The sequence below is a fragment of the Saccopteryx leptura genome, chromosome 2, assembly GCF_036850995.1.
Source record: "Saccopteryx leptura isolate mSacLep1 chromosome 2, mSacLep1_pri_phased_curated, whole genome shotgun sequence".
Classification (NCBI taxonomy): Eukaryota; Metazoa; Chordata; class Mammalia; order Chiroptera; family Emballonuridae; genus Saccopteryx; species Saccopteryx leptura.
In genome coordinates, this window is record NC_089504.1 from 97,204,700 (window position 1) to 97,223,830 (window position 19,131).

A 19,131-nucleotide genomic window follows, 5' to 3' on the forward strand; every position below is an offset into this window, starting at 1 on the left:
CAGCAGAGCGAGTGACCCCTTGCTCAAGCTAGTGAACCTTGCTCAAACCAGATGATCCCACGCTCAATCTGGCGACCTCGGGTTTCGAACCTGGGTCCTCCGCATCCCAGTCTGACACTTTATCCACTGCGCCACTGCCTGGTCAGGCTGGTATAGTAAATTTTAAAGCAAAAAGCATCACTAGAGATTAAAAAGGGATTTCATAATGATTAAGTTTCAATTAACCAATAAAAGTATAACAATTCTTTTTTTTTTTTTTTTTTTTTTTTTTTTTTTTTATAATTTTTTTTTTTTTTTTATTAATTTTTTAGAGAGGAGAGAGAGTGAGAGAGAGAGAGAGAGAAGGGGGAGGGAGGAGCAGGAAGCATCAACTCCCATATGTGCCTTGACCAGGCAAGCCCAGGGTTTTGAACCGGCGACCTCAGCATTTCCAGGTCGATGCTTTATCCACTGCGCCACCACAGGTCAGGCAAGTATAACAATTCTAAATTTAAATATCTGTAAAAACAAAGATACAAAATATACAAAGCCAAAATTGGTAGATCAAAGAGATAAACTTATAATTATTCTGAAAGGTTATAAGACACTTTAGTATCTGATAGAAGAAAAAACAAAAAAACCTGTAAGATATAGAGGACTTGAAAACAATTAAATAATATTAATCTGTAAATATTAGGAAGGTATAGCAGGAGAATTCTTCCAAATGAACATCTATATCTTCTAATAAAACAAGCTCAAATGCAAGACAACTGCCTCCCATAGTAACCTAGCATGTAATGAATATGTAAAGAATGTATGACCCTAATTGAAAGGTAAAATTCTAGGTTTTAAAACCCATCTTCTTAAGTTGTCTCTTTTTTCAAACAGAAATCAGTTTTTTTAAATAAAAAAAAGTACAAGTTTCTGTGGATGAGGCTGAGAATCCAAGGCTGATATCTAGATTCATAACCTTTGGCAAAGTTCCATAGTTATAGGGTCAGTTTATAAGGTGACACGTAGTCAATAAGTCACATGACTGGCTTACAAGTTGCTTACATGAGTGATCACTTTTGGGATACAGTCTGGGAGCACCTCTTGGGTATCAGTTATCTGCTGCCATACAGGGAATTCATAAACGAGAGAATATATTGGTTACTTAAAGATGCCTGTAAATATTCAGGCAGCCTTGTGGTTCTGATTTTCCAGTCTCAAGTCAAATTGTGTATTTAAATTTTTCTTATCCAAATTTTCACAGAATGGGGCCCTGGCCAGTTGGCTCAGTGGTAGAGCATCTGGGCAGCATGTGGATGTCCTGGGTTTGATTCCTGGTCAGGGCACACAGGAGAGGTGCCCATCTGCTTCTCCACCACTTCTCTATCTCTCTTGCTCTCTCTTCCCCTCCTGCAGCCAAGGCTCAATTAGAGCAAGTCGGCCACTGGCTGGCGCTGAGGATGGCTCCATGGCCTCTGCCTCAGGCGCTAAAATGGCTACAGTTGCAACAGAACAAGGGCCCCAGATGAGCAGAGCATTGCCCCCTAGAGGGCTTGCCAGGTAGAGCCTGGTCAGGGCACATGCAGGAGTCTGTCTCTGCCTCCCCTCCTCTCACTAAAATTAAAAAAAAATTTTTTTTCACACAATGATAAATACCATAAACAATAAATAACAGTAATTTCCCAAAGAAAGGTAGAGTTCTTTCTTTGTGTCTTTAATGTCGATTTTCACAAAAATTTCTGGCTTCTCTTTATTATCGACCTAAACTGTCTATACTTTTGCCTTGATTTCAGTGTCGTTACAGTGCTTAGGCAATGAAAAATTTTCTTAGCACTCTACTGGTTAAAAAATACCTTTGGTCAATACTAAGCATTTTTGCTACCCAGGGCATGAAAACAACTGCTCTGAATTCATACAGCTGCTCGTCCAAAATGTGAAACAAGAAGGATTGTTAAGTTATCTCCTTGCCTATTCACTAGTATTTTCAGGAGATTAACAATGCCAGTATCTATCAGATAACCAAGCAAAACCATTACACACTGCTTTAACACTTTCTCGAAGTTTCTCTCCGTGTGTGTAACAAAGCTGCAGCTACGTGATCCAGACACTTACACGTCCTGCCTGGACAGGAGATTTGGTTTCGGTTACCTCCCGCTTCTTAGCGAAGCTGTAGCACGTCACAGCCTTGCATCACCATACCACGCTGCGGCACTGGGCGCTCTGCCTCCTCTGCATCAGGTTTCTGATGCAGGCTGAGTTGTGTCTTCCAGGTTAACGCGTTCCGAGAGTCACTGCATTTATAGGGCTTTTGTTGAGTATGAATTTTCTGGTGTTTGAGAAGATTAGATCTGATGGTGAAGGCCTTCCCACACTCAGCGCACATGTAAGGTTTCTCCCCGGTGTGAGTTCGCTGGTGCTCATGGAGCTGGGACTTCTTAACGAAGGCTTTCCCACAGCTGCTGCAGTCATAAGGCTTCTCTCCGGTATGGGTTCTTCGGTGTCGATTTAAGTGGGATTTCTGGATGAAGGACTTGCCACATTCAGTACAAACATAGGGCTTCTCTCCTGTGTGAATTCTCTGGTGCATAACCAGCGTTGACTTTCTTGCGAAGGCTTTCCCACATTCACTGCACGCATGTTGTCTCTCTCCGGTGTGAGATTGCTGATGGATATGGAGGCCTGACTTTCGGGTGAAGGCTTTCCCGCAGTCCATACATTTAAAGGGTTTCTCTCCAGTATGAATCTTCTGGTGCGTAAAGAGATTCGACCTGTCGGTAAAAGCCTTTCCACATTCAGCACATCTGTAGGGTCTCTCTCCAGTGTGAATTTGCTGGTGTACGTGGAGCTGTGATTTCTTAGTAAAGGATTTCCCACAGTCTGTGCATTCGTAAGGTTTCTCCCCAGTGTGAATTCTCTCATGAGCGATAAAATGTGACCTGTGGAAAAAGGCCTTCCCACACTCAGTGCAAACATAGCGTCTTTCCCCGCCATGAATTCTCTGGTGTACACTTAGTGTTGACTTCTGAATGAAGGCCTTCCCACATTCTCCACACTCATAGTGTCTCTCTCCAGTATGGCATTTCTGATGTATTCTGAGCCGTGACTTCCAGGTGAATGATTTTCCACAGTCACTGCATTTATAGGGTTTCTCTCCTGTATGAATTTTTTGGTGCTTTATGAGATTTGACCTGTCGGTAAAGGCCTTCCCACATTCCGTACAGATATAAGGTCTTTCTCCAGTATGAATTTTCTGGTGTATAATGAGATTTGTTTTGTGGGTGAAGACCTTCCCACATTCTGAGCACATAAAGGGATTCTCACCCGTGTGAATTCGCTGATGCACGTGGAGCTGCGACTTCTTTATAAAGGACTTCTCACAGTCGCTGCATTCATAAGGTTTCTCTCCAGTGTGAATTCTCTCATGTGTAATAAAATGTGACTTCCGGATAAAGGCTTTCCCACACTCAGTGCACACATATGGTTTTTCTCCTGTATGAATTTTCTGATGCATGCTTAGGGTCGATTTCCTTGTGAAGGCTTTTCCACATTCAGTACATTCAAAGTGTTTCTCTCCACTATGATTTTTTTTACGTACCCTGAAGTTTGAAGTCTGAGAGATGTTTCTCCCACATTCACTGTACTTATAGGGTTTTTCTCCAGAATGAATTCCTTGGCATCTGAACAGATCTGACTCCTGAATAAAGGCTTTTCCACATTCAATGCATTTACAGTGATTTCCCTGAGTATGATTTGTCTCACGGTTTGACTTGAGAGAAAAGTCCTTCCCACATTCAGTGCATATATAGGATTTCTCTCCTGTACAAACTTTCTGATTTATAGCACAACGGGAACTCTGAGTGAAGACTGTCTCATATTTGCTGCATTCATTCTGTTTGTCTTCAAGATAAATAGGATCATGTGCAAAGAGGTGTGGCTCCTGGGTGAAAATGTTTCCACAATCAGAAAATACACAGAGGTCCTTCCCAGTAAGAATTTCTGGATCTTGGATAAGAGCTTGCTTATGACTCAGAAGTATCTTACATTGAATACAATCACAAGCATTCATTTCTGTGTAAGACTTTATATGAGTAAAAATATTACCACATCTAATAATCTTGTCAAGATTTTCTGTTGCATTGTTTCTATTATATTTGCATAAGCTTACAGAAGGCTTTGAACTCTTTCCAAATGAGTCACAGTTATGTAGCCTTCTTCTTGAAGGAACAGAGGGTGTGTTTACACACACTATTTTCCTGGGGTCCTTACATTCAGAGTCGCTCTCATGAGCTAGCGCTCCCTGGCTGACGAGAGCGATGGGACTTGAACATCTGTTCTGCTGTTCCCCATCTCTTCTTGTTGGCTCACTATCGTGCCATGCTTCTAACATGGAATCAGGGTCATCTCTTGTAAAGGAATGAATTCTCTCAAACTCGGCTAAAGCTTTTTGAGATATTCCCTGCTGTGAAGTTTCAAAACCAATATCCCAATCTGCAAAAGAAAGAAAAAATAAATAAAACATGCAAAGAACAGTTAACAGAACATACAAGTAATAAAATATAATGTTGATTCTATATAAATATAACAAATATATAAAACATACATAAATATACATATAATGACATATTTATACATAAGATAATATATAGTTAACAAAGCCCTGGCCGGTTGGCTCAGCGGTAGAGCGTCGGCCTAGCGTGCGGAGGACCCGGGTTCGATTCCCGGCCAGGGCACACAGGAGAAGCGCCCATTTGCTTCTCCACCCCTCCGCCGCGCTTTCCTCTCTGTCTCTCTCTTCCCCTCCCGCAGCCAAGGCTCCATTGGAGCAAAGATGGCCCGGGCGCTGGGGATGGCTCCTCGGCCTCTGCCCCAGGCGCTAGAGTGGCTCTGGTCGCAATATGGCGACGCCCAGGATGGGCAGAGCATTGCCCCATGGTGGGCGTGCCGGGTGGATCCCGGTCGGGCGCATGTGGGAGTCTGTCTGACTGTCTCTCCCTGTTTCCAGCTTCAGAAAAATGAAAAAAAAAAAAAAATAGTTAACAAAATGAGCATTTATATTACATTTACTGTACAATAAATAATAGCATTTAGATGTGCCAACCATTTGCTGTTGGCATTATTATTGTCCCTGTTTTATAGCCAAGGAACCTGAACCAAGAAGAGTTAAATAATTTGCTCAAACCAAATGTTTAGTAATTGTAGGAGATGAGATTCAGACTGAAGCATGTCAGCTCTGTGTATGTAGCGGAACTACAAAGTAAAGTGTCAGGAAAACAAGGTGATAAACATGTGGCTTAAAAGAAGTATTTCTGAGTTAAGATTCTTATTATTCTTGATCTGTACATCCTTGCTAATTTTTCTGCTTTTTTCCCTATTAACCACTGTTCCCCAAATACAACTTATTTATCTATAGTAAAACTACTGTAACCTCAGTCATCCTGACTTAGCCATATGCATATAGATGTCCAGGATTTAATTCTTTACCTGTGGTTTGGGGTATAGAGACACATGCATCTAATAGGAAGCATATAATAGAAGAAACTCATCAGAAGCAGAGACTAAAAGCTGTCCATCAAAATCCGCTCCTTTCCTTCAACAATATTAAGCTTGAAGCCAAGCATGTGGCTGCCTCAGAATAGCAGGTCATTTGTCATTATGTGAAGGCAAATAATTCAGTTCTTACCGATTATAGGGAATTAAAATTTATTTGTGTTGTGACAAGGCCAAGATCTTAAGGAACCGGATATGTCTACCACAACTTTTTTTTCTGCAGGCTCTATTCCAGGCTGGCAGGAACCCAAATCTATGCAGCTGGCAATGCCCTGGGCAGAGGGTAGAAAATTACAACCCTCAGGCTAAATCCAGGCCTCTACTCAAAAGACAAGAAAAGATTTCATATTTTTGAATGGTTGAAAAAAGACCAAAAGAAAAATAATACTTCATGACACGGAAATTACATGAAAATCAAGTTTGTGTGTCTAGAAAGTTTTTAATGAAACAGTCATGTCCATTCATTGATGTATTTATCTATATATACTCTGGGGCTGTAACTGCAGAAATGGGTAGTTATGACAGCAATCATATGGCTCACAAAGCTAAAAATATTTACCCTGGGTCTGTTCGCCAGCCCCTGCTCTAGAGGATGGTGGTGCAGTAACTTTACAGAAACTTTGTCCCTGAGTGGCTGTGGAAAGCAGTTGCCTAGCAGACCTGTACCACTCACACTGGAACTGTCATGTTTCTTAGTGACAAGAGCTTGTCTTTACTCCAATATACTACTGTTGCCCAGAATAAGAATCATTAATATTCCAAATTCTGTAATAGAATCTCAGTAAATATTTATGTAAAAACTAGATTATACTATCATCTTATTCTACTAAAATTCTTGAATATAGATACAGACTAATCTCATATTTATTTTGTTTCTAAGGCATTTTTATGACTCTAAATGCACTCTTTAACTGTTATATTCCATATTTAATCACACACATTAATGATGTCTAATACGTCTAACACTGGATTTCTTTTTTTTTTTTTTTTAAGATTTTTATTTGTTGATGTTAGAGAAAGGAGAGAGAGAGAGAAAGGGGAGGAGGAGTGGGAAGCATCAACTTGTAGTTGCCTCCAGTATGTGCCTTGGCCGGGCAAGCCCAGGGCTTCGAATTGGTGACCCCGGCATTCTGGGTCAATTCTTTATCCACTGCACCACCACAGGTTAGGCAACACTGGATTTCTAAATATAAATTTTGATCTTTTGCAACCTTTTACTTTCTTTAGCTTAGAAACCCATTGCTATGTCTGATATTGTTTACATTACTACCAACAATATTCAATGTAAAAATGTTCCTGTGATAAAAGTTTAATTATATATATTATTCCTCTGTCACAAATAATCCAATTACTCACCCAATAAAATGCAGAGTAAAAATCAGACCAATGACGTGTGTATGCAAGCTATCTTTCCACTGGTCTATTTTATTACTAAACCCAAAGATATAGTCTTTTTCTCTTTCCCATTAAACTTCATATTTTTAATCCTCTGGACAGATTTTGAATCCCTATTCAAAATCTGTTTTTCTTCATGGGTCATTTAGGTTTCTATGCTCTAAAAACTAATCTGAAGTCTCAGCACAACTCTAGAAAAATTCTCTTTTCCTTTAAAGAAAAAACAAAGATCTGATATTTTGAGCTACTCATAATTAATTGGCACAGATTGTTCTTTTTTCTCTTAATTTTTCTTTTTTTTTTTTTATTCAGTGAGAGGGGTAGGCAGAGACAGACTCCTGCATGCACCCTGACCAGGATCCACCCAGCAAGCCCACTAAGGGGCGATGCTCTGCCCATCTGGGGTATTGCTCCGTTGCTCCAAACCAAGCTCTTCTTAGCACCTGAGGCGGAGGCCATGGAGCCATGCTCAGTGCCCGGAGCCAACTCTCTCCAATCAAGCCATGGTTGCGGGAGGGGAAGAAAGAGATAAAGAGATAGGGTAGGGGGAGGGGTGGAGAAACAGATGGGCACTTCTCCTGTGTGCCCTGACTGGGAATTGAACCTGGGACAGCCACACACTGAGCCAACACTCTACCACTGAGCCAATCAGCCAGGCCCGGACTGTTTACTAACAAATGCTGAATACACAAAGCTTAAAATTTTAAACATTAGATAAACCCCTCTCAACTAGTAAACATTGCATTCAAAACTATTCATGGAAAGGAACATAAGAAAGCACAGGTAGCCACAGTATTTGCCACTCAGGCAACAGAAAATGTTCACTGGAATAAAAGGGAGCAAAGGCAAGAGACGAGAGGGGCCCAAAGCCGGCATATGAGAAGGATCAATGTGCATACTGTAAGCAGAAAGGACACTGGAAGGCTGAGTGCCCCAACAGGGGAAAGAGATCTGGTGCTGAGGAAGCTGGGGTCTGTTTAGGGAAAGGCGGCAACCCTCATGACTGATGGGGCCCTGAGACTGTCGCCGTGGTGACCCACCAATGTTACCCCCAGGAGGCTCGGGTACCACTAATGGTGGGGGGCAAGTCTATTGACTTTTTATTAGACCCAAGGGCTATATACTCAGTAGTCAACACTCCTGTAACAAAGGCATCTAAGCAGGCTGTGACTGTGACTGGGGTTTCAGAAGAAAAGTCAGTTTTTCCTAGAACTGCAGGAATGTGTCATCGCGGACTCCATGTTAAGCCACAAGTTTCTTTACACCCCTGAATGCCTGAAACTGCTGTTAGGATGGGACTTGTTAGCCAAGCTAAGGGCTCAGATAACCTATGTTCCTGAGGAACAACGGTTACATCTCCAGGTTCTACCAGAGCAGGCCTGGCAGATAACCACAAAGCCTTGGGCGACCAAGGCTGCTCACGGTGGTGAAGAGACCTACCCGGTGGAACTCTGAGAACAGGTAAACCCCTACATTTGAGCATCTGGCCCACTGGGATGAGCCAAAGGGGCACTGCCAATTGTTGTAGAGCTCAGACCAGGGGCTAGGAAACCACATAGAAAGCAGTATCCCCTGAAGTGGGAAGTTTTAAAAGGAATTAAACCAAGCCTGACCAGGTAGTGGTGCAGTGGATAGAGCATTGGACTGGGATGCAGAGGACCCAGGTTCGAAACTCCAAGGTCACCAGGTTGAGCGCAGGGACGCTGGCTTAAGCATGGGATCATTGACATGACCCCATAGTTGCTGGCTTGAGCCCAAAGGTTGGCTGGCTTAAAGCTCAAGGTCTCTGACTTGAGCCCAAGGTCGCTGGCTTGAGCAAGGGGGGTCACTTGCTCTGCTGTCACCCCCCATCAAGGCACATATGAGAAAGCAATCAATGAACTAAGGAGCCACAATGAAGAATTGATGCTTCTCATTTCTCTCCCTTTCTGTCTGTCCCTATCTGTCCCTCTCTCTGTCTCTCTCTTTATCTCCGTCACACAGACACACACACACACACACAAAAGGAATTAAACCAATCATTCAGAGCTTCCTAGAATATGGACTAATCAGACCTTGCCAGTCACCTTACAATACCCTGATTTTGCCAAAAAAGATACCCCAGTCACAGGAGTACTGCTTTGTGTAGGACTTGAGAGCTATTAATGAAATAGTTCAAGATAAACACCCCACAGTCCCGAATCCATATACCCTGATCAACAACATTCCAGGGGACAGCAACTGGCTTTCAGTTCTAGACCTGAAAGATGCCTTCCATTCCAGTGGCAGTGAAATCACAGCCACTTTTTGCTTTTGTCTTTATTTTTTGTTTTTGCTTTCTTTTCCTTCTTTTCCAAGTAAGAGGAGGGGAGATAGAAAGATTCCCACACACAGCCCAACTGGATCCACCTGGCAAACCTGTCTGGGCCAATGCTCTGCCCATCTGGGGCCATGCTTGCAACTGAGCTATTTTTAGTGCCTGAGGCAGAGGCTCCACGGAGCTATCCTCAGTGCCCTGGCTGATGTGCTCAAACCAATCAAGCCATGGCTGCAGGAGGGGAAGGGGGGGGGTAGAGATAGAGGGAAAGAGAAGTAGGTGGTTGCTTATCCTGTGTGCCCTGACCAGGAATCAATCCCAGGACCTCCACACGTTGGGCTGACACTCTACCACTGAGCCAACCAGCCAAGGCCTCAATAGGCCTTTTTATGGTCAATCTAGAAATTCCTTATAAAAATCCCCAAAAAGCAGATTTTAAAAGTGCTTATGTGGTTAAATACTATTCTTGCTGCTCCTATATAAATAACCAGCACAAGTTTATAGAAACTAGACTTACTGTATTTTATAAACAAGTTAGTCTTAATTTGGTTATTATTGGTAAAAATGGGAATGATTTGAGAAAGAATAACTGATGCAATAAAAACTATAATATACTTTTATGGATATTACATTCTTGTACTGTTCATTGTCTTTTTTTTTTTTTTTTTTTTTGTATTTTTCTGAAGCTGGAAATGGGGAGGCAGACAGACTTCCACATGCGCCCGACCGGGATCCACCCAGCACGCCCACCAGGGGGCGATGCTCTGCCCATCCAGGGCGTTGCTCTGTCACGACCAGAGCCACTCTAGCGCCTGAGGCAGAGGAGAAGGAGCCATCCCCAGCGCCCCGGCCATCTTTTGCTCCAATGGAGCCTCGGCTGCGGGAGGGGAAGAGAGAGACAGAGAGGAAGGAGAGGGGGAGGGGTGGAGAAGCAGATGGGCGCCTCTCCTGTGTGCCCTGGCCGGGAATCGAACCCAGGAATTCTGCACGCCAGGCCGACACTCTACCACTGAGCCAACTGGCCAGGGCCTGTTCGTTGTCTTTTGAGGTTTTCTTTTCTCTTCTTTTTTTAATTTTATACCTATAAGCTGGATCTGATTCTAAACTGTTCTAGTTTCCTTAAATATTTGGCTGCAACCCTCCAAACTAGCATTTTCATTTTTCCATTCTTGGACTTGGAATCTTTGAGAACTAAAACTGCCCTTTTCCAAAGCCATAGAAGCTAACGTTGTTACAACTTGATGTAGAGTTCAGAGAAATCACAACAGCTCACTTATGGACAATCATTATGTCTGCTGCAAAAATATCACCAGAGAAATTCAAACTGCCAACCAGAACAATCAGATGGTCACAGCCTGACTCTGCATCTGAAGACGATTCGAGACACACATCGAGAAATCTTCTTGACTGTCTGCCTTCAGAACGCAAAAAATGGGATTATAGCCTGTGTGAAAAATTAACCTTTTCTTTCTTCTTCTTTTACTTGTGTGTGTGTATGTGTGTGAGAAAGAGAGAGAGAGAGAGAGAGAGAAAGAAAGAGAGAGAGAGAGATGAGAAGCATCAACTTGTAGTTGCAGCACCTTAGTTGTTCATTGATTGCTTTCTTATATGTGCCTTGACCAGAGGGCTACAGCAGAGCGAGTGACCCATTGCTCAAGCCAGTGACCTGCGCTAAAGATGGTGAACCTGCACTCAAACCAGATGAGCCAATGCTCAAGTTGGAGACCTTAGGGTTTCAAATCAGGGGCTTCACAGTCCCAGGTAGATACCCTATCCACTGCGCCACCACTGGTCAGGCAACCTTTTCTTTTTCTTTTTCTTTTTCATAGAGATGCCTCTTATTAACTACATAACTGCTTACACCAGGGGTCCCCAAACTTTTTACACAGGGTGCCAGTTCACTATCCCTCAGACCGTTGGAGGGCCGGACTATAAAAAAAACTATGAACAAATCCCTATGCACACTGCACATATCTTATTTTAAAGTAAAAAAACAAAATGGGAACAAATACAATATTGAAAATAAAGAATAAGTAAATTTAAATCAACAAACTGACCAGTATTTCAATGGGAACTATGCTCCTCTCACTGACCACCAATGAAAGAGGTGCCTCTTCTGGAAGTGCGGCGGGGCCGGATAAATGACCTCAGGGGGCTGCATGCGGCCCGCGGGCCGTAGTTTGGGAACCCCTGGCTTACACCAATAGCTTAACTTTGGAAGCCCACCTGAATTACTGCCTCCAAAAATAAAACACAACTCTTTAACTGAAGACTGAGACTGATTTAATGAGCTACAGAACAACCTCTAGAACGTAAAACCAACACAAATTCTGGAATGTGAACCCTCCAAAGACATTTCAGAGGAGGGTACTGTGGGGGGTCCCGAATGAGTTGCCCTAAGATGCACCTCTGTGGTATGCAGATTGTTTTGAGCTAAAGCCAACTTTAGCCACAAGCTCAGAAGAAACTTCTGTCCCCCCCCCACTTTAACTGCCTAGAAAAATTGGATTAACCATACTAAGATTTACCCATATTAAGATCTTATCAGCAATAACCTTTTGATACCCCCATTTGCAGGGAAAACCTGTATTTACTAAACATATATACTCTTCTTATCATTTTTTAGTGACCCTTTGAAGCCCCCAAGGTGCGCTCACCCTTACCTCGGAATGTCTTATGTCCTTCGATCCCCCTTTCTATCACTGAACCTCTCCAGTATGTGAGGTCTCTGAACTTGTCATGTATGCATATAACCATATATAAGTATAGACCAGGGGTTGGGAACCTATGGCTCGCAAGCCAGATGTGGCTCTTTTGATGGCTGCATCTGGCTCACAGACAAATCTTTAATAAAAAAAATAATAATAATGTTAAAAATATAAAACATTCTCATGTATTACAATCCATTCATTTTCTACTGCTCATGTTCATGGTTGCAGGTGGCTAGAGCCAATCACAGCTGTCCTCTGGGACAACACCAAATTTTTATTGGATAATGCATAACGTACACGGGTTGTTATGAGGTCAGGAAGTAAACTTCCCTCCTTTTAATCAAGTAGTCAGCTAGCTAATTGCAGAAACCCTTTTGACGAAGAAGATGGCTAAAAGAAAAAAGATGAAGAGTATTGTACTTTTCAGCAAGAATGCACAGAGGAATTTGCCTTTGTGAAGAGAGCAGGTTCTGCCCTGTGTCTAATATGCAATGATAAAGTTGCATTGATGAAACAGTCAAATATAAAGCGGCACTTCGACACATGTCATACTACATTTGCATCAAAATATCCAGTGGGGGACAGCAGGAAGAAAGCATGTCAAGAGCTACTGTGCAGACTGCAAACTAGTCAGCAGCAACTCCGTGTTTGGACCCAACAAGGTGACTGGAATTCGGCTAGCTTTGCTGGTGCTTTAGCAATTGTGAGAAATGGAAAACCATTCACAGATGGGGAGTATGTCAAAATATTCAAGCTTGATGTTGCCAATGAACTTTTTGAAAACTTTTCGAATAAAGACAAGATAAACGAATAAAAGACATGCCTCCGTCGGCAAGAACTGTTCACGATTGTACCATCATGATGGCAAATCAAATTGAGGCAACACAAGTGAAGGACATAAATGCAGCACCATTCTTTTCTCTTGCTTTGGATGAGTCAACAGACGTAAGCCATTTATCCCAGTTCCGCATGATTGCAAGATATGCTGTTGGTGACACACTACGTGAGGAAAGTTTTGCTGTTTTGCCTATGAAAGAGACAACACGAGGGGAGGATTTATTCAAGTCTTTCACTGAGTTCGCTAAAGAAAAAAATCTACTGATGGATAAACGTATTTTGGTGTGTACTGATGGTGCTCCATGCATAGTGGGGAAAAACAGAGGATTCGTAGCGCTTCTTTGTGAACATGGAAAGAGACCCATTCTATGTTTTCACTGCATCCTACATCAGTAGCGCTTTGTGCTCAGATGTGTGGCGAACAGCTCGGTGAGGTGATGTCGCTGGTCATTTGGGTGGTCAACTTTATTGTTGCCCGAGCTTTAAATGATCGCCAGTTTAAAACACTGCTGGATGAAGTTGGGAATAATTATCCTGGTCTGCTTCTGCACAGCAATGTGCATTGGTTGTCAAGAGGGAAGGTGCTCAGCCATTTCGCGGCTTGTCTGAGCGAAATTCGGACTTTTCTTGAAATGAAAAACATTGAGCATCCTGAGTTAGCTAACACTGAGTGGCTCCTGAAGTTCTACTATCTCATAGACATGACTAAATATCTGAATCAGCTCAATGTGAAAATGCAAGGCGTTGGAAATACAGTCTTATCCCTTCAACAAGCAGTGTTTGTATTTGAAAACAAGCTGGAACTCTTTATTGCTGACATTGAAACGGGTTGTTTGGCCCTGGCCGGTTGGCTCAGTGGTAGAGTGTCGGCCTGGCGTGCAGAAGTCCCGGGTTCGATTCCAGCCAGGGCACACAGGAGAGGCGCCCATTTGCTTCTCCACCCCTCCCCCTCTCCTTCCTCTCTGTCTCTCTCTTCCCCTCCTGCAGCCAAGGCTCCATTGGAGCAAAGATGGCCCGGGCGCTGGGGATGGCTCCTTGGCCTCTGCCCCAGGCGCTAGAGTGGCTCTGGTCACAACAGAGCGACGCCCCGGAGGGGCAGAGCATCGCCCCTGGTGGGCAGAGCGTCGCCCCCTGGTGGGCGTGCCAGGTGGATCCCAGTCGGGCGCATGCGGGAGTCTGTCTGACTGTCTCTCCCCGTTTCCAGCTTCAGAAAAATACAAAAAAAAAAAAAAAAAAAGAAACAGGTTGTTTACTACACTTAGAAAAACTGGGAGAGTTTAAAGATGCATGCACAGCAAGGGACCCTGCTCAACATCTTGATCTCCAGCAGCTAGCAGGCTTCACATCTAATCTCCTGCAGTCATTCAAAGTGCGCTTTGGAGAATTTCGTGAGAGCACACGTCTTTTTAAGTTCATCACCCATCGACAAGAATGTACAGTGGACAGCGCCAACCTGAGTTACATCCCCGATGTCCACATCAGAGATTTTGAGCTACAAGCTGCTGACTTGAAGGCCTCTGACATGTGGGTGAATAAGTTCAAGTCACGAATGAAGATTTGAAAAGACTTGCACGACAGCAAGCAGAGTTGGCGACAGCAAGCAGAGTTGGCGAGCAAACACAAGTGGGGAGAAATAAAAAAACTTCAACCCGTGGACCAGCTGATTGTCAAAACTTGGAACACGCTTCTCATCACATACCACACACTGCAGCATGTGAGTATTGCTGTACTGACAATGTTTGGCTCTACGTATGCATGTGAGCAGTCTTTCTCACATCTAAAGAACATTAAGACCAACCAATAATCACGTTTATCAGATGGAAGTCTCAACGCCTACATGAAGCTTAACCTCACCACATATCAACCAGACCACAAAGCCATCAGCAAAACCATGCAGCACTAGAAGTCGCATTAATGGTAAGAAGTACTTTATTCATCATATGTTATGCAACAGCATAACAATGTTATTAAAAAGAATTCAGAGACTTATTGTACTTTAAAAGTGTTGATCTTACATAAAATGCACACATTTACTTGTATTTAGTATTAAACATATTGTAAGGCTCTCACGGAATTACATTTTAAAATATGTGGCGTTCATGGCTCTCTCAGCCAAAAAGGTTCCCGACCCCCTGTATAGAATAAATTTAGTTATTTTACTTCTTAGAAATGCTTTTTTTAAAGCTTAGTTTTGTTTTTTTTGTTTTTTTTACAGAGACAGAGAGTCAGAGAGAGGGATAGATAGGGACAGACAGATAGGAATGGAAAGAGATGAGAAGCATCAATCATTAGTTTTTCGTTAAAACACGTTAGTTGTTCATTGATTGCTTTCTCATATGTGCCTTGACTGTGGGGCTACAGCAGACCGAGTAACCCCTTGCTCGAGCCAGTGACCCTGGGTCCAAGCTGGTGAGCTTTGCTCAAACCAGATGAGCCTGCACTGAAGGTGGCGACCTCGGGGTCTCGAACCTGGGTCCTCCGCATCCCAGTCTGATGCTCTATCCACTGTGCCACCACCTGGTCAGGCTAGAAATTTTTTTGATGGAGGAAAAAAGAATAAAAATGCTAGAGAAGCCAACCTGTGGTGGCACACCAGATAGAGCATTGACCTGGAATGCTGAGGTCGACAGTTCAAAACTCTGGGCTTGCCCGATCAAGGGACATACAAAAGCAATCAATCAATGAACAACTAAAGTGAAGCAACTATGAGTTTATACTTTTCATTCCCTGTCCCTCTGTCTCTTCTCTCTGTAAAATCAAATAAATTTTAAAAATAGGAAAAAAATGATAGAGAAAGGAGAGGAAAAGCAAAAAAAGACCCTACATCTAGTTATTTTCAGTATATTCTCTCCTAAAAAAATAAGCAAAGAAGACACTGATATGAAAAGAGGCTTTAAAGTGGGAATAGCAGTTAGATATGCAAGGGACTAACTATATTCATGTAGTTCCAAAATCTTAGAATGTTACAAAAATGCCGTATTAATTGCACTGCAATGTTGTCAGCCTCTGACGTTCTGACTGTGACTCAGTCACACTGTCACACACGCTCATGTTTCTGTACTCACCCACACAGCTCGGACTTGAGCGTTTACTATCCAATATGCATGGGTTTTCCTCTTGTTCCATGTTGAAAACGACTCCTGGTTTTGGAACTTGACACCCTATTCACAGGAAATGATAGAAGACTTGGTCTGAAGCCATATGATGAACTATTCCATTTACTTTTTGGAAAACTCACAGGGAACAGAGGCATATTCATAATACCCAGAAGAGATTATTAAAAACACAGGACAGAACATGGACAAAACTATTACACACTTCACAAGTCTGACAGATTTAGCAGCCCCACATACCTTAGAAATCCCGCAGATTTCAGAAATTCTACTAAAAAACTATACACAATTCAGTACAGCCTTATCCCCACCCGAGCTGTGCTTACCCACTGCAATCAAGTTGAAATAGTTTTCCAGAGTTACATCCCTGTACAGGCTTTTCTGAGCAAGGTCCAGCTGTTGCCACTCCTCCTTGCTGAAGGCTATAGTTACATCCTTGAATGACACTGATCCCTGTAAACACACATTCCCACTCACTGTAAAGAATCAAAATTGCAGAATGGCAACAAAATACTTAGGAACTTACTTTTAATAATTTTTAACATGATACAATATAGCAGGTTTCCAATAAACACCTGTATGAAGGAATAAAATAAATCTTATTTAAAATATTACACCATCCTTTCTGTGGTACTTATAATATTCTGGGTTTTTGTTATTTTGTTTTTACCTATGTGCTGATTATAAAAGAATACTCTGTGAAAATTAATAAGCTGTGTACACATGATTTGTGCATCCTTTTCTGTGTATACTATACTTCATTAACATTTCATGTAAATATATATACATATATTTTTATGTATATGTATATATATATATATATATATATATTATGCCATCCATTTTGCATTCAATACAAGTAAGTCAACTCTTTTATTTTTTTTTTTTAATTTTTTATGCTTCAACATGTCCTTTATTGTTGGTTGAATAAAAATGTGTGCATAGGCCCTGACCGGTGGCTCAGTGGATAGAGCGTCGACCCAGAGTGTGGACATCCCAGGTTCAATTCTCAATCAGGGCACATAGGAGAAGCAACCATCTGCTTCTCCCCTATCCTCTCCCCCTTCTTTCCCTCTTCCCTCTCCTGCAGCCAGTGGCTCAATTTGTTCAAGGCGGCTCAGTTAGAGTGCATCAGCCTCAGGTGCTAAAAATAGCTTGGTACTCAAGCACCAGCTCCAGATGGGGATGCTGGCAGGAGTCTGCCTCATGATCTCCCCTCCTCTCACCTGTTGTTGTTTTCATTTGTACAAATTCAGTCTTTAGGTTTGATTTTCGTAAGTGTAGGATAGAGGAAAAGAAACTCTGGGTAAATGGGTCCCTAGAAGCTATTTTACTGTTCGAGCACTGCGCCTCTGCCTCCGCCTCCGCCTCCACCTCCAGGTGAGCAGTCTCAACTCTTTCTTTTAAAAAGTTGACTAAGGCCCTGGCCAGTTGACTCAGTGGTAGAACGTTGGCCCAGTATGTGGATGTCCTGGGTTTGATTCTGGTCAGGGCACACAGGACAAACAACATTTGCTTCCCCACACCTTTACCTTTTCTCTCTCTCTTTCTCTCTTGCTTCTCCTCCCACAGCCATGGTTTGACTGGTTTGAGCACATCAGCCCCCAGTGCTAAGGATGGCTTCATCGAGCCTCCAGCTTGGGTGCTAAAAATAGCTCAGTTGCAAGCACGGCCTCAGATGGGCAGAGCATCAGCCCCAGATGGGGTTGCCAGGTGGATCCCACTTGGGGAGCATGTGAAAGTCTGTCTCTCTATGTCCCCTCCTCTCACTTGGAAAATAAAAGGAAAAAAGAATGAAAGAAAGCCACTGTGAGCAGGTCAAGATCCAAGAGAGTTACTTTAAAGAACAGAAACAAATAGTCTATATCCTGGAGCCAAACTGCCTGTGTTTTGCTCCAAATCTCAACATTTACTAGTGGTGAGTACTTGGGCAAGTTACTTAACCTCTGTGTTAATCTGTTTCCTCCTCTGTAAAATAAGAATAATGATTATAGATACCTCATAGGGGTTGTGATTATATTAGTTCATAAAAAGAGAAAGTAATTATAGTGCCTATCATATAGAAAGCACAATATTAGCTTTTGTCGTTACCATTACTGTTATTATCTAATATGTTTTAACATACTGAGAAGATATTTATATACTTGGGAAGAATACAGATTTGAATCAGTGATATATAGATGTAGATAATATAGATATACAAAATGAAAGTTTATTAAACCAAACAATTATTAATTCCAGGTAAAACAAAAAGCAGTTCACAAAAGGTAAAGTAAATGGTTCAGCTTTTATTTATTTATTTATTTATTCATTTTAGAGAGGAGAGAGTTAGAGTAAGAGAGAGAGAGAGAGAGAGAGAGAAAGGGGGGAGGAGCGGAAGCATCAACTCCCATATATGCCTTGACCAGGCAAGCCCAGGGTTTTGAACCGGTAACCTCAGCATTCCAGGTCAACGCTTTATCCACTGCGCCACCACAGGTCAGACTGCTTCAGCTTTTAATATAATTAAATTAACCACGATAATAAATAAAACCTATTAATTTACCCCAAATTATAATATACCTATAATAGTAGGAGAGGAGATAAGAAATGTGTGAGTGATTGTTGATGGCCTAAGTATCTGAAATAGAGTTTATATATATATATATTTATTTATTTATATATATATATATATATTTTTTTTTTTTTTGTATTTTTCTGAAGCTGGAAACGGGGAGAGACAGTCAGACAGACTCCCGCATGCGCCCGACTGGGATCCACCAGGCACGCCCACCAGGGGGCGACGCTCTGCCCACCAGGGGGTGATGCTCTGCCCCTCCGGGGCGTCGCTCTGTTGCAACCAGAGCCACTCTAGCGCCTGGGGCAGTGGCCAAGGAGCCATCCCCAGCGCCCGGGCCATCTTTGCTCCAATGGAGCCTTGGCTGCGGGAGGGGAAAAGAGAGACAGAGAGGAAGGAGAGGGGGAGGGGTGGAGAAGCAGATGGGCGCTTCTCCTGTGTGCCCTGGCCGGGAATCGTACCCGGGACCTCTGCATGCCAGGCCGATGCTCTACCACTGAGCCAACCGGCCAGGGCTGAAATAGAGTTTAATAGATACTACCTAAAACTGAAAGGAAATACTCAAGAATTAGTTTAATTGAGATCACAGTGATTACCTTTGAGAAACTGGGATTTGAGGGGTAAGAGAGCAGACAGCTGTCTTTTCTATGAAGCTTCAAAAGAATTATTTGACTGAGTAAAAATACATATAACTTTCCTAGCATT

At 42.5% G+C, this 19,131-nt stretch overlaps 1 protein-coding gene across 4 annotated transcripts in view; it reads right to left on the reverse strand.

Annotated features, from left to right (window-relative positions):
• The window catches only part of ZNF484 (zinc finger protein 484), a 49,538-nt gene that overhangs the window by 17,483 nt on the left and 12,924 nt on the right, over positions 1-19,131 (reverse strand). For 2 of the 4 annotated variants that reach the window (XM_066368358.1, XM_066368359.1), the window contains exons 2-4: positions 16,196-16,322; positions 15,822-15,917; positions 2,119-4,458 (exon numbers count right to left, since the gene is read on the reverse strand). In XM_066368358.1, coding sequence (XP_066224455.1) covers positions 2,129-4,458; positions 15,822-15,917; positions 16,196-16,322 — 2,553 coding nt within the window. In that variant the 3' untranslated portion in view covers positions 2,119-2,128. Of the gene's footprint in view, positions 1-860; positions 4,459-15,821; positions 15,918-16,195; positions 16,323-19,131 lie in introns of those variants that run through there. The other 2 variants (XM_066368360.1, XM_066368357.1) reach the window with 1 other exon arrangement.